The sequence below is a fragment of the Sarcophilus harrisii genome, chromosome 1 (assembly GCF_902635505.1).
Source record: "Sarcophilus harrisii chromosome 1, mSarHar1.11, whole genome shotgun sequence".
NCBI lineage: Eukaryota > Metazoa > Chordata > Mammalia > Dasyuromorphia > Dasyuridae > Sarcophilus > Sarcophilus harrisii.
This window is the reverse complement of record NC_045426.1, coordinates 87,385,555-87,401,988: the sequence shown is the minus strand read 5'-3', so window position 1 is coordinate 87,401,988 and position 16,434 is coordinate 87,385,555. Positions and strand designations below refer to the sequence as shown.

The window sequence follows — 16,434 nt, the reverse complement described above, 5'->3', positions numbered from 1 at the left end:
CAGAGATTTCTGAAGACCTCTGATTGGGGTAAGATTGGTAAAGAACCACTGTATGAGACAGTGAAGGCCTGGGAACTAGACAGGACTAATAATCAATAATTTCTGGGTGGGAGGTTACAAATGCCAGCTCAACGTGGGGCAGTGCTTTTAAGGTTTTTAGGCCCCATAAATGGGAAGGTCCAGCAGCCTTGTCTAGACAAGAAGGCGGGAAGCATTATGGGTCTAGGTCTAAGTTTACCTGTGACCAATCCTGAGAGTACAGCTGTGCACACAGCTCAAGCATACAAGTTAGAAAATCGGAGGAATAATCCTTTAATAAAAAACATGCCCATGAGGAGCAAGAGATTTGCTCCCCAATGTTGAGGCATTTATGCCCTTCATTAACACTCTATTGGGGTATACACCTTCATATGACCAAGATAGCAAAGATGAAAAAAAATACATTAAGAATTGAACAACAGGAAATTTGACTCCCACACCCATTGGAGCGTAGCTCAGCAAAAAAAACAAAAAACAAAAAACAAAACAAAACTCAGGAAGGGATAGGTGAGGAGATTATGCAGATAGAACAACAGATGCAGGAACTTCACCTTCAGGTAGAATTAGAAGACAAACCAAAGATCACCTTATGATAATTAAAACAGGAAGTGCAACAGTTCAACCTAAAGATTGAGGCAGACAACAGACAGATTATTTCACAGCAGAGAAAACAAGAAATGCAAGAGCTTCACTTACAGGCTGAGCCAGAGAAGAGACAAAAGATTACATTACAAAGACCTGTTGATTTTATAATAGAACACAGAAAAAGCTACTCCTGCATGGCTTTACAGGAAGCTTTGATAATGGCAGCTGCTGAGGGGGAGGATGTAATTCCATGGGATTCCGACTGGGGCCTCCAGGCCTATTCAGTGGAGGATGATAGGGCCAGAGGTTGGACATATATCCCGATCCCATTTAAAATGTAGAAGGAAGTGAAACAAGCTTGTGTTAATTATGGCCCAAATGCTCCCCATACCATACAAATGTTACAGCTCTTATCAAGTAGGTATGTGCTCACCCTGAATGATTGGAAATCCATGTCACCTACCTGTTTTACCCCTGGCCAATCAGTTGTATGGTTATTAGAATTTGCTAAAATGGCCAGAAGTATGCTGTGGCCAATGATCATCAGGACCCAGAAGAGTCTGTGTTTTTAATTACTGGTACTGGCTGCTATTCCACAACTCAGGTTTAGATTTTATATGATGTGACTATTTTCACCTATTGCACAGTGTGCTATATAGGCTTGGGAGAGAATAGACAAAGAGGGGTTGGTACAGCAACATCTTCAATAAAACAGCGCCCTTGAGAACTTATTCAAGATTATGTGTCCCACTTAAGAATAGTGGTCAACAGAGTTTTAGGGAAAAGTGGTGCTTCTGACATTCTTTTCAGGCAACTGTTAAAAGAGATGAATAAAGTGTGCAGGTGTATAGTGGCTGGACTTTCTAAAGAAGCTCCCATCTCTGAGGTTATAGACAAATGTTATGAACCAGATTATGAGGCTATCAGTGCAGATGCAATGGTCTCAGCTATAGCTCAGGGAATCACACAGGGGATGAACAGGAAGGATGATGGAAAGAAATGTTATAGCTGTGGGGAATAAAAGGACATTTCCAAGTCCAATGCCATAACCAGCCACTAAGGGGTAGAAAAATCTCTTTGCTTTGCTTGTGGCAAGATAGGGCAAAATTTTGTAGGACCAAGATGAGAAACAATTCTTCAGTGAAACGGGAGCAAGGGCCCCACAGGAGCCCCAAATGCATACCCAATAGATCAGGAACCTACCCAAAGAGGAGTTACAGGGTTCAAAAAGACTTATCTAGCTCTGATGAGGAATATGGACAGCACTTGGGGAATGCAGATGAGGGTTTTGATATTGACCCATGGACCACTGCACATGTTGAGATACAACCCAAGGCTGGAGATAGATTTGTGATTGGATTTTCAGACTATGCATCTATGATTGTACATATTATGATACTAAAACATATGGGACCATTTATTTTGGTTACCAGTCCTCACCCATATCCTGTGAACTTAAAGGGACATCATCTAATTGCCAAAGCATTCCTATATCCCTTTGGTGAGATGAACTTTACTCAGATGATTGCGTGAGAAAAACCCATGTGTACTATTTATATAGAACACAAGCTATCTCAAGGAATGATTGATATAGAGGCTAATATATATGTTATAACAAAACTTGATTGGCCTCCTGAATGGCCACTACAAACCCAAACAGTAACAGTTAGTGGTGTGGGCGGCATGCAGCACACTTCCCAGTCTAGTAAGAAACTTCACTGGGAATTTGAGAGTCAGAAGGGTGTCTTTAGACCTCTTGTCATCACTGGGCTCAGAACCTTCTTGTGGGGAAGAGACTTACTGAAAGCCCTTCGGACAACATTACACATTGAAGAAAACTAATGGGGGCCACTGAGAAGGCCCCGGCAGTGCCACCCTTAAGATGGAAACATGACAGTCCTATATGGGTGGATCAATGGCCCCTATTTGATGAAAAACTCACTGCCTTGAAATCCATCATTGTTGAACAAAAGAAACTGGATCATATTGAGACTTCCTTTAGTGCTTATGATTCACTTGTTTTTGTAATTAGGAAAAAGAACAAAGCATGGAGCATGTTAATTGATTTGAGAGCTGTGAATGCTGCCATGCAACCCATGGGTGCCTTACAATATCGTATGGTGGTTATTGACATAAAGGATTGCTTTTACTCTATTCCCTTACACCCTACTGACAGGGAGAAGTTTGCCTCTTCTATTCCAGCTATTAATTTACAAGCTCCTGCTACTAGGTGGCAATGGAAGATATTACCACAAGGGATGGGTAACAGTCTCACCTTTTGTCAATGGTACATGGAGAAGGTTCTTGCACCAGTCAGAAGTTTATATCCAAATGTCTATCTACTCCATTACATGGATGATATACTGGTGGCCACTATGGAAGAGTCACAGTTGCAAAACATTGTGCAGCATATCATTTGAATATTAGCTCAGCAGAACCTTGTAGAGGCACTGCATAAGATACAGGTTAAGCCTCCATTTCTCTATCTTGGACACATTCCTCAAGATCTTACTGTGTCCAAAGTGTCCCCTAAGGTGGATGAGGGTAAGTATAAAATTCCTCATGACTTTCAACAATTTGTAGGAACCTTACAGTGGTTGTGGTCCACTTATCCCTCCTTCTGTTATGCACCCCTTTTATGATCTTTCGAAAGGAACTTCTGCCCTGAAATCACCACGATCGTGGTGTGCAGAGACCTGTGCAGCACTACAATCTATTCCTTTGTTGTGTGCTTGTCCTACCTCTAGACTTGATCCTTCAGAGCCCTTGACATTGTCGGCATTTGTTGATAAGCTCTTTTTTGCCTCACTGCACCAAGGTGAGCACTCCATAGAATGGTTGTACCCTACCAGACCTTTACGCATTCTGTCCAATAAGATTGAAGGACTTGGTTCTTTTTTGTGGCAATGTTGCCAATGGGCTGTACTTATCTTGGGATGACCCCATCAATTGGCTCTTGGTATGCCATCACAGCAGGTGCTTTCTATTGCCTAGGATGACTTAATGTGGGTTGTCCTGTTACAGCTTTGTCCCTCAGTGCCTTTGCATACTTCTCAGCCACTTAGGCAGTTGTACAGGGCATTAAAAGTAAGCATCACTGTTGGATCTCTTTCCTCAGAGCCAGTACAAGGCTATCAAAGATCACAGGGTCACAGTATACAGGGAGGGCACTCAAGAGACACACGTTCTTGCACTCCCTATGATTCCACAGAGAAAAATGAATTATATGCCATCATACATGCCATGCAATGATATCAAGAGGCTATTAATATCATTACAATCTTTTTGCCTTTCAAGCTGTCCAACAGCTACCATATGCTGGTATATATAGATGATAGGCATTAACTATCACCAGTCTTTTTCATCAGGCACAAGAGGCATTAAACAACAGAACTGCACCTCTTTTCATCATGCATGTTAAGTCTCACACTGATGGTATCGGTTCCATATTTGATGGTCATAGGATAGCTGATGCCCTTCTTTATCTTTTGTGTGGGCTCTAGTCCGGTTCGCCTGGTCAAAAGGCACATGCTTCCTTTCATTTATCTGCCTGCTCATTGCGGAGGCTGTATGGCATTTCTAAAGCAGAAGCTGCAGCTACTGTTCACCACTGTAACACTTGTGCTCCTTTTCATCTTGCTCCATACAATACTGTGATGAATCCTCATGGTAAGTTACCCAATGCTTTAGGCAAATGGACATTATTCATATAAAGAAGCAGTGCACCCATGTAACCATGGATACACACGCTCAATTCCTCATGGCTTCACTCCATCCTAGGGAAACAGTTAGGTATGTGATCAGCCATCTTTATCATTGCTTCTCCATTGCAGGAGTTCCACGTGCACTTAAGACAGATAATGGAACAGCTTATACATCTTCTGCCTTTAGGTCCTTCTGTACTGAATTTGGCATTGCCCATCCCATATAACCCTATGGGACAAGCCATTGGTGAACGAACTAATCGTACTCTAAAGATGCTCTTGTCTCAGCAAGAAAAGAGAGTATTGGGGTTTACAAGACCCTCTACCCGATTCATGCAGGCCCGCTTAGATGCAGTGATTTATACATATAATCACAATTTTCATATTCTTTGAATTTCACCCCAGCAATGTGCTTCTGGCACATGCAGATTTAACTAATGACAAGGATAAGAGCCCTCTCTCCATAGTAATCTTTTGGAATGGCTTAGATGGCATCTGGAAGGGCCCGAGTTGGGTCAGGATTTGGGGTCCTGGGTTTGCTCTTGTCATTCCAGATGCAGACCCAATAACAGAGGAGTGGATCCCAACCAGAAACATCCGTGACCTGGGGAACCAAGAAGAGAAGGACCAGATGACAAAGGTGTCGCCAATGACGATGGCCCAGAAAGATCAGCCAGATGTCAGCAGCCCTTTAGATGATGAGGACAGCCATGTCCCTCCTGACTGTGACACCAAAGACAGCAGACACAGCATTAGTGCAGCAGCTGAATTGGATGGTCCTGGTTGATGTGCAATACCTAGAGACTGATAGAACTGGACAATGGGCTTGTGTGCTTCTCCCCACAGCTACCTGCTATTCATATGGTGACCTAGGGAGAGGCTTTGCCCCATTTTCCACTTGTAGGCAAGACCTCTAAATTAGTGGGTGAGAAATCAAAACGCCCACCTGCCAAAGTTAGTGAGGCAGTGCTACAGGACATGACTTTTCTTGTATACACCTTCCTCTGTACTTTTTTTTTATTAGATACCAAAGGGTGAAACCACAGACTTATGACATCCTATCTCCCTGAACATGACTTTTGTGAGTGGGTTGAAGATCATGTTATCTTTACTTGGTTTTGGCCCCTGTTGGGCCTAGTTCTTACTGTTTTACTTTTGTTTGCCTTTGTTCTGTTTTATATATCTTGTAATCTCATTGATCAAGCCAGCTATTATTGATGCTAAAGTTAGCTTGATGTGATGAGTGGTCCCCGCTTCACAAGAGAAGGGAATTGTAAGGGTCCAGAGAGCAAACTCACACAGTGCAATCAGGTAGTACAAAGGCCTTGAAGCCTGAGAATCTTGGATGTGGTTTCTGTGATCAGGGTGGACGGCTTCATGGTCATCAATGGGAGATATTTCCTTCTGTTATTGCCTATGCGTGTGACCTCATAGATCTGATATAAGGAATGGGGACCAGGAAGTAGGGCAAGGGAAGGATGTGAACACGTGGAATAAAGATCTTAGCTTGTGAGTCGCTGTCTTCGGGTGCTCTGTTGGAGTGAGAACCACCGCTTGGAGAGGCAGTAATCAGAGATTTCTGAAGACCTCTGATTGGGGTAAGATTGGTAAAGAACCATTGTATGAGACAGTGGCCAGGGATTTTCTGAAGGCCTGGGAATTGGGCAAGACTAATAACCAGTGATCTCTTCATGGGAGGTTACAGTTGGGGAACTATATAGTCCAAATAAACTCATTTCTCAGGACTGATGACCTTGCCTACATGGATGGATTCAAGAAAACTGGCAAGCTCATTCTCCAATCAATAAATGATCAAAGAGTAAGAACAATTTTCAGACAAAGAAATTAAGGCCATTTCTAGTCATATAAAATATTCTAAATCATTATTGATTAGATAATGTAAATTAAGACAATTCTGAGATACTACTTCATATCTCTGATTGGCTAAGAGGACAGGAAGATAATTATGGGAAAAGTGGAACACTAGTACATTGTTGGTGAAATTGTGAATGAATCCAACTATTCCGGAGAGTAATTTGGAACTATGCCCCAAATATTATAGAACTGTGCATACTTTTTGATCCAGTAGTGTCTCTCTCTACTGGCTCTGTATCCCAAAGATAAAGAGGAAGGAACCCACATGTGCAAAAATGTATAAACATTTTAAAAAGTAGCCCTTTTTATAGTGGCAAGGAACTGGAAACTGAGTGGATGTCTATCAGTTGGAGAATGGCTGAATAAGTTATGGTATATGAATGTTATGGAATATTATTGTTTCATAAGAAATGAACAGATCGATTTCAGAAAATCCTGGAAAGACTTATAGGAACTGATATTAAAGGAAGTGAGTAGAATTAAGAGAATATCGTACATAGCAACAACAAGATTATATGATGATGAACTGTGATGGAATTGGCCATTTTTAACAATGAGGTGATTTGAGGCAATTCCAATAGACTTGGAATGGAAAGAGCCATCCAAATCCAGAAAGATAACTATGGAGACTGAATGTGGATTACAGCATAGTATTTTCGCCTTTGTTGTTGTTTATTAGATTTTTTTTTCTCCTTTTTCTCTCCTCCCCCCTTTTGATCTGATTTTTCTTGCCTAGAATGACAAATATGAAAAGATATTTAGAAAAATGGCATATGTTTAGCCCATGTTGGATTATTTGCTGTCTAGGGGAGTGGGGAGGAACTAAGGTGGGGAGAAAAACTTGGAACACAAGCTTTTGCAAGGTGAATGTTGAAAACTATCTTTGTGTGTATTTTAAAAAATAAAAAGCTATTATTTATTTTAACAAAAAAGAAAAGATTGACAAGCTTACCAATTAAGGGAACTTAACAGAGATTCCAGAGAAGGGGAGAAGTTCGTTGTTCCTGCCTGCCCATTCCAACTATCCTTAGGGCTTTTGTGGGCTGTTTCTTTGATACGTCCCACACTCTAATGGAATTGAAGAGAAGGGCTCAGGTAATGGCCCTCCACAATTAGTGAGGAGGAAGGATAGGATTATCCCCTCTTATTCCAAGGCCAACTGATCTAAAATAAAACCATGAAAGTGTACAGTTTTCAAGTCACAACTTCAGATAACTAACAAAAATACTAATTAAGAATTTTTTGAAAAATAGCCAAATTTTCTTGTATGGGAATTTTCTATTCCAAATCAAGGTCATTTCCTATATATCATAATTATACTAGTTTTAGGTTTTAAAATCAGTAATTTCAGATAACTCAAGAAATTAATTTATCCCAGCATTATAATCTCAGAAAAAATGCATTAGTTCATCAGTATTTATTAAGAAGATTCTGTGACAGTACACTTTCAGGCAGATTTAATTTAATTTCTTTTTTCCTTTTTGCTAAAGGGAGGAACAAGACGATTCTAAAATTCAGAAAATATGCAATAGTCAAATAATTTGTGAGTGAAATTTCACAAAACAAAACTTATAGCACATGTCCAGCAGAGCTGACAGAATTTTAAAACAAAGCTCATGCAATTTTACGAAATGTATAACATGTAAAAAGCAACATAATACTTTCATATATTTCATCTAACTAGAGGAGATTCAAATATGTGACCTCTCTAAGTCAAGTTACCAGAGAACTTAGTTTTAAAGCCCAGTTTTTATAATCAAATCAAATACAGATTTAAATCTCTAGTAGTAAAATTTAATAAACACTAATGCACCCATATCTAATATCTTATACCCAGAATTTAAACAAGTTCACAATTTTGCCACACACTATTTAATTGTGATTCTTTTATACAATTCTTTTATACAATTTTAGAATCAGAATCCAATTTAAACACACAAATTGAAAGCTTCATTTTTAGGAGAAACTTTTAGAATGCCAGTCTTCAAAAGTGTAGGCCTTCACTTTAAAACTTTCCAACATTCAAATTTGTTTTCTTGGAGCCTTAAATTTTTGAGGTGGCAGAAAACTGTCCCTCATTATTACAATAGTTTTCTATTCTATGTTTTACTTGACCATTCAATTTTTCTGCAGTAGGAATAAAGGGAAGAGATTTCCCATGAGGTGCAAGATTACTGGGCTGATAAGCCATATCCTTCTACACACAGATAAAGGAGGCAAACATGGAAAGTTCCCATTTTGGGCAAAGGGGTGTGGGTCCAGGGACTTTAGGACCTTGGAGGTGAGGGTGGGACTGTTGGATGCCAGAGCATCAGGGTAGGAGTATAATGGCTCCTGAAAGAGGCTTATAGTAGTGATTATACTACTTTCCATGACAAAAATGTTGAGGAGTTCCAACAAAGATGTTGGGATACCAGCTTAAACTCTAGGAGAATCCAGGCTTGAAAGTATCAAGCCAGGGGCATTGATTTGGACATGACCAATAATATTCTACCAGCTTATCTTTAAGGGAGTAAAATGTGGAAAATTCCACAGAAAGGGGACACTTCAAAATATACCCAGATGTTTTAGAAAGTGTCTCAAAATCTAAGATTGTTTCTGCTAAGCTTTTTCCTTGCAGCTTTTCCACAACTTAGCTTCTAACCAGAAGAAAGTTTTTAGTTATGCTAATAAAAGGACCAAAAAAAAAAAAAAAAGAAAAAAATGGATAGTGAGAAAAGAAAAAAAAAAGTGAATTTTTAATACTAGATGGCTAAATATCACAATAGTTTCCCTTTGCAACACTAGGGAGTACAAATACCTCTAAAAATCCATTCTATATTCAAATGAATTCACCAATTCACCCAGCATCCCAGGGAGAAGGGGGGATATGTAATCATCCTCAGAAAAAGATTTGATATTTATGGAGCATCCTCCAACGTTAGGTCCCCCCAAAAGTTTCCTAATAAGAGTTTTTGGTCATGAGTGTATCCTGAGATATCTGGGCTCCCAGTTACACCCTGCCCTAAATGAGAAGGACAAAAAAATTTACCTTTTTTAAGGAGACCACAGGGTTTTGAGTACCAAATAATGTGGTCAGGGTAGCAACTGCTAATTTGAAATAAACATATGATAAATTCACAAATGACCTTTTTTTTGGGGGGGGGGCAAAAGGTAGGTTTATTTAGGAAAAGAGGTTACAGATCAAATGAAGAATTAAATAGGTATCTGTAGTGGTAAATATGAAACAGATTTGGGAGAGCAACAGGGTTATTAAGGAAAGGATTTTGGAAGAAAGAGCAGTTTAAGTTGTAAAATTCACGCTATCTCCAGATAATAACCTGGGGAAGATGCCATTAAGGAGGAAGAAGCCATTAAAGTTTTTTACTGAATCCTCAACTCCATAAGGTGGGTTAACCTTAAAAAGATTTTAAGGAGTTAGCAAGTTAATGAGGTACAGGTAGATTTTTCCATAGAGAAAATATAATCAGGGAGGGAAGGCAGAGATATGTTTTGGCTGTCTGATTGGATATAGAAACCTAAAGTGATGATGGTTTTGTCAATGTAAAGAATTGAGCTAAGAATTCTATCAGAATTCTCCTCCTGGGGTGGGGCTATAATGAAGGTCCACTTAAAGAACAAAAGACCCAAAAAGGATAAAAGGGTCAAGATAATCAGTGCTTTTCCTTTCCTGTCTCGGGGAGAAGTTTAGGCTGTAAAATTTAAGCTTTTTCCAGTAGCAAAGATCTGGGGTTTTTTCCTCCACCCTCATCAAATGGCCAAAGGAATCCTCAAATAAATGAGACCCAAAATCTTCTGTGGTGTGGGAAAAGGATCCCTTTCTTCTGAAACTAATTCCTGCTGAGATTAGAGGTAGAGTTGTTCCTGCCTCACAGGTCCCATTCAAAGGGGTAGGTCCTTAGTGAATAGTTGGAACCTGGCCGATGCCAGATCCAGTGGGTGGTGAATCTTCCTTGAGCAAAGGTTGAGCAAACATCTGTAGAGGTATATCCTAGAAGAGACAAATCTATCGAGGAGTGTGAGCAAACTTGGGCCAAAAAGGAGCAGGAGAAAGATAATTAGAATCAGTATGAATATAAGAGCCAACAAAAAGAGTGGCCAAGATTCCTATGAAGATTTTGGCATCTTGTTGTGTGGGACAGGTCTGGGACAGGTTGGGTGCAAGACTCCCTTCCCAATCAACTAATCAGAGGCATCATCAGGTACAAAGAGGAAGCATTTATTTAATCCCTTGAGGGAGAAGTCCAGACACACCTGGAAGCCATCCTAACTCCCACCATGTGCTCCTGGAACCTAGCCTGTTTCTGACTTGTCCAGGGTTTAAAAGCAGAAGACTTGAACCTTCTCATTGGTTAGACTAAAAGGACTTCACCATCCTTAACCAATGATCACCTATGTTGGCTACCACCCACAGTCTTGTCACTTCCTGCAACTTCCTGTATCTCAGGGTTCAAAATTCATCCTTCCAGAGATCAAATGACCTACCCAGGGTCCCAGCCCTGGGAATAGGGATCATATGACTCAATGCTGAGAAATATTTCATCCAGTCAGTCCCATTCACGATTATTCTTTTCCAGTATGTAGTCAATGCAAAGTTCTACCTGCAGGGAGTTGTTGATGTACATGCAGCACAAAGGGTTGGTCAGGACACAGATGTCTCCACTAAAGATGAGAAGGTAATCTAGAACTGCTCTGTTTTCTAGTAGTATATTTGCTAGAGAGCCTAAAGATTGTTGGATTTCCCAGAAACTGAAAGCTGTTTCATTGACCAAATAGTGAATGGTATCTGTGAGATTGGAGAGAATTTGCTCATGTTATAAGTGTCCATACCAAGACATTAGATATTAAAAAAACAAACAAACAAAACAGAGAACATTTTCCCAGATCCCATGTTTTGTTCTTTCGAAAGTGGAAGTTTTAGGGTTTGTGGTGTTAAAACTGGAAAGAGGGGGTCTTAGAAAAATCTCAGAGCACATACATCAAAATCTTTGTAGGGTATTAAACATTTCTGTGGCTAGGAAAACGGGTCTAGGGTCCTGCTAGGAAATGGCATTTTGTTTCACTTTTTTTCTGGAATTTTTATTATTTGCATCACCCATTTCACAAATGAAAGAATAACCTTTAGGGGCACAGATAGTACCAGCTCAGGAAAGGTTTTGAGTGTAAGTGCCTCAAAGATCAGAAAGATTACATGTAAAGATCCCAGGCAGGAGAGATGTTTTCAAAAGATTGATGAGTGTTGTATTCAGAGTGTGTTGAAACTTTAAGACAACTTTTTTAAAAAAAATTTTAATAGCTTTTTATTTACAAGTTATATGCATGGGTAATTTTACAGCATTGACAATTGCCAAACTTTTTGTTCCAGTTTTTCCCCTCCTTCCCCCAATCCCCTCCCCTAGATGGCAGAATGATGAATACATGTTAAATATATTAAAGTATAAATTAAATACAAAATAAGTATACATGTCCAAACTGTTATTTTGCTGTACAAAAAGAATCAGACTCTGAAATAGTGTGCAGTTAGCCTGTGAAGGAAATCAAAAATGCAGGTGGGCAAAAATATAGAGATTGGGAATTCTATGTAATGGTTCTTAGTCATCTCCCAGAGTTCTTTCTCTGGGTGTAGCTGGTTCAGTTCATTACTGCTCCATTGGAACTGATTTGGTTCATCTCATTGCTGAGGATGGCCATGTCCATCAGAATTGATCATCATATAGTATTGTTGTTGAAGTATATAATGATCTGGTCCTGCTCATTTCACTCAGTATCAGTTCATGTAAGTCTCTCCAGGCCTTTCTGAAATCATCCTGCTGGTCATTTATTACTGAACAATAATATTCCATAATATTCATATACCACAATTTATTCAGCCATTTTCCAATTGATAAGCATCTACTCAGTTTCCAGTTTCTGGCCACTACAAAGAGGGCTGCCACAAACATTTTGGCACATATAGGTCCCTTTCCCTTCTTTATGATCTCTTTGGGATATAAGCCCAGTAGTAGCACTGCTGGATCAAAGGGTATGCACAGTTTGATAACTTTTTGAGCATAGTTCCAAATTGCTCTCCAGAATGGCTGGATGTATTCACAATTCCACCAACAATGTATTAGTGTCCCTGTTTTCCCACATCAAAGGTGGTATCTTTGCAGCAGAATTTCAGAGTACTGTAATCTTGCAACCAAGGTTTTTAAGAGATAGAAACCATAACTAGGAGGATGTCTGTAACTGCTGTTGGCAGCAAAGAAGAAAGGTTCCTGTTTCTTAGCAGTGGTGGGAATTAGTTAGAATTGGGAGTGGGGAAGGTGGCAGCTTTCTGGATCTTCTACAATAATTTTTTTTTCTCTCTCTCCTGGTGCTCCTTTGTAACTTCTTGCATCTTGTCTTTCTCATGAAAGTTTGTAGCTATCTTATAATCACCCCAAAACATTGAAAATTTTCCTCTCCAAGTAGAGTCTACTCTGGAGTAGCATTAGCATGGGCTGGGCAGTAATGCCCAGGTGTGTAATGTTCTTTTTTGGTTTTCTGGAGGTCTGGGAGCAGCCTTCCTTTCATCAGATTAATCACCACAAAAGTAGCCAGGTGTTGAAGTCCAAATCCTTTATTATCTCCTTCAAAGTTTTGTCTCTTTGCCTGGGGCTTTGGCTAGCTTTCTTGGAGGCCTTCCCAAGTCTTGGTTTCAGTGGAGAAGCAAAGGAGGAGAGCTGGCCACCATGATGGTGTGAGATGGAGTGAAGGAATCTGAGTCCAAGGGCTTGTGCTCCAGCCTCCACTCTGCTTGTCTTCCCTAACTCTGAATAAATCTGGCTGAAACTTCCAGCTTATATGCTCTACACTGAGTATAAACCAATCATTATATCACTAAGAAATCATTTGTTGTAAGATTAAATCAATCATAGTGAACTTAGAGAATTTTAATCACCATGCTAAACTAGATAACCATTGTCTCATCAATTCCACTGAGTTAGCAGCTTGTAAAAATTCTTGTTTCAAGTTCAGAGTTCTGGCCCATAACACAGGGGTGGTGTGTGTGTGTGTGTGTGTGTGTGTGTGTGTGTGTGATGTCTCCTGAGAAAACATGTTCCATTTACACAATGTCAGGGCATCTTAAAGTCAATAAATCTCCTTAGTTGCCCTATTTGGCCAATTGTCTATTTCTAGTGCAGGACCTATGGAATGAACTCCTCACAGAATGTTTTACCCATTGCTTTTATACAGCATAATAGTCATTGTTATTCCGATATTACTGGAGAAAGAAATGTCCAACCATCCCAATATCTTTTCCAAGAAAACCCCAAATGGAGTCCCCCAAATGAAAAGACTCAACTAGAATCACAAATGCCCCTTATATACAAATGTTTTAAGTTTCACTAACCTCAGTCTCCCCCACATTATCATCTTCATAAAAATGAGAGGGTTTATAAAGAGTCTCAAAGATTCTTTCTGGCTCTGATCTTGTTTTTTCTGTGTTCTAAATTTCCCTGCATCTCCAGCAGGGTGTACCTGGAAGATGTTAAGGCTATGACTGATTGTTGCTGTCAATCCAAGGGAAACTCTGGGACTCCTACTCTCCTCTGACTAGCAATCTCTAATCATTTCCTGCCCCCAAAGTAAACTCCTGGGAATCCTTGCTGTGAACAGCAGTCTTTAGCTTCCCCACATTTCTGCAGGCTCTTTCCCTTCCTGTTATTCTGTTGATTCTACAAGGGACCCTGGCTAGGTCAGTCAGAGATATGCCTCTGTTAGCTGCCTAAACTGAGCCTGTCTTTTTTTCTTGAAATGTGCTATCACCCTGTGATAAATAACTTGTGATCCACCCTCTGTTCCATGTAGCTTCTGAAATGCCTGAGTATATATATAACCTGTGTTGGGAAATGCCCGCACTGAACTTTTCTCTGTGGATTATATGTCATTGATCTGTATTTGATCAATTTTTTTTACCCTTACTGAATGCCTTACTTTATTTCTTGATTAGCTTTTCAATCTGATTTTTGTAGAAGTGTGACACTGTCTACATAGGATTCCAATTATTTGTATTTTCTGATTCTCAAAAATTTTTTGGCAGAAAACCAAAAGGAAAACTACAATTTAAACACATTTTTGGTTTCCATGCTCATATATGTCCTGATAGTGTTGAACTGGTCTCTGAAAACTGTGAACTCAGCACAATGTTCCTTTCTGACCTAACTCCATGAAATTAACCTCTTGATCCCACCTGGGCACAGGACAAGGTACAGACAGAAAGGACCTTTCCTATGCTAATAAAAGTCTCTCATCAGCAGAAAGCTTTCACTTTTCCCTGAGTGGCCTGAGAACACAGATCTTTTATGCTGTGGTGATGGCGTTCTGGGCTTCTGTGCTCATAGTCCTGGTGACCACTGTCCTGGTGGTGCTGTACAGGTTGGGAGCCCTCCGCCAGAGGAGAGTCAATGAGCCCCCTCTGGACAAAGGCCTCATCCCCTGGCTGGGCCATGCCATGGACTTTTGTAAGGATGCCTCCAGTTTCCTGAAGAGGATGCAAGAACGTCATGGGGACATCTTCACTGTCCAGATGGCTGGTAGATACATCACCTTTGTCACAGATCCCTTCTCTTTTGATGCCATCCTGAAGGAGAGCAGAAGCAGGCTGGACTCTTCCAATTTGATATCTGGTTTGGTGTTCAAAGTCTTTGAATTCCAAGGACAGGAATGTCATGGAAATATCATGCACAATTCTACCCCAAAGTACTTGATGGGTACTGGTTTAGTTGGTTTGACCCAGGCCATGATGGACAACCTGCAGATCCTGATGCTAGAACCTGATGCTGGTAGGAGATCAGGACCTCAAGAGTGGAAGCAGAAAGGGCTATTTCAGTACTGCTGCAACACTGTTTTTAGAGCTGGTTACCTGGCCTTGTTTGGGCACTTACCTACTAATGGCAAAGCAGACCATGCTCAGGACCTGCTCCAATCCCAGAAAGTCTTTGAGGAATTCAGGAACCTTGATACTCTCTTTCCCCAGGCATTTTATTCTGTGCTCCTACCCAAGGAGAAAGAAGAAATGAGGAGACTCAGACATTTCTTCTGGGATATTCTCTCTCCCCAGCACATCTTGGAGAGGGATGATGTGAGTGCATGGATCCGTTCTGCTCAGGAGCAGCAGGTGGAAGAGGGAGTATCTGAGAAAGCACAGAGCCAGTTTAACCTATTAATGCTTTGGGTTTCCCAGGGCAGCACAGGTATTGTATCCTTCTGGGCCCTCCTCTTTCTCCTAAAGAATCCTGAAGCTCTGAAAGCTGTGAGGGAGGAGGCAGAAGGAGTCCTCAGGAAAATGGGGCAGGAGATGAGACCAGGTGAGGCTCCCATCAGTGTTGAGTATAGCATGTTACAGCAGACCCCAGTGCTGGACAGTGTCATGGAGGAGACATTACGCCTGGTAACCACTCCTTTCCTCACCAGGACTGTGAAGGAGGACTTGATCCTGAAAATGGATGGTGGCAAGGAGTATGCCCTCCGCCAGGGCGATGAAGTGTCCATCTTCCCCTATCTTTTCCTCCATAGGAACCCAGAAATCTACCCAGACCCCACTGCATTCAAATATGATCGTTTCTTGAACCCTGATGGCAGCAGAAAGGTAGTTTTCTACAAGCAAGGGAGAAAGCTCAAGCCACACATGTTGCCATGGGGTGCTGGTATCACTATCTGTCCTGGGAGATTCTTTGCCCTCAATGAGATGAAAATGTTTGTGTTCCTGATGGTCACACAATATGACATAGAGTTAGTTGATCAGGATGTGAAGATCCCTTCAATAGATCTAAAGCGGTTTGGAATTGGTGCCACCCAGCCAATACAGGATGTTCAGTTCCGATATCGAATACGCTTCTAGCTTGTTGGTGAAAACATTTGCACAAGGTCAAGGCTACGGTGGAGTATATTCTCTCTCTCCCTTCTTAAACCACCCATTCTTTCCCCAGATTCTTCTCTCCTGTAACATGGCTGTCATCCTCCTCACTCTCATTAAACTGCTCTCCACTACATTTCCCAATCAACATCTCCAGTTGTCTTGTCTCAGACCTCTTTCATGTTTGTAGCTTTTACCACTCTTGACTATCCCTTCCTTCTGAATACTTTTTTCCCCTTCATGTGCTTCTCTGGTCCTTCCTTAATCTCTTTGAGTGAATCCTCTTCTGCTGGTGGGCAGAAATTGTAGAGAGATTGGTTTCACCTGAACAATAGGGTAAAAAGCCTCTAA

General features: G+C 40.7%; 1 protein-coding gene across 1 annotated transcript; it reads left to right on the top strand.

The window, feature by feature from the left end:
- Nucleotides 1–14,265: 14,265 nt before the first annotated feature.
- Nucleotides 14,266–16,068, top strand: LOC100919664 (5-beta-cholestane-3-alpha,7-alpha-diol 12-alpha-hydroxylase-like). Its single transcript, XM_003763197.3, has one exon. It carries the CDS (start codon nucleotides 14,542–14,544, stop codon nucleotides 16,066–16,068), a length of 1,527 nt encoding a protein of 508 aa, XP_003763245.2. The 5' UTR covers nucleotides 14,266–14,541.
- Nucleotides 16,069–16,434: the final 366 nt, after the last annotated feature.

Coding starts and splice junctions, on each gene's coding strand:
- LOC100919664 (XM_003763197.3), top strand. CDS start 14,542: ATGGCGTTCTGGGCTTCTGTGCTCATAGTCCTGGTGACCACTGTCCTG.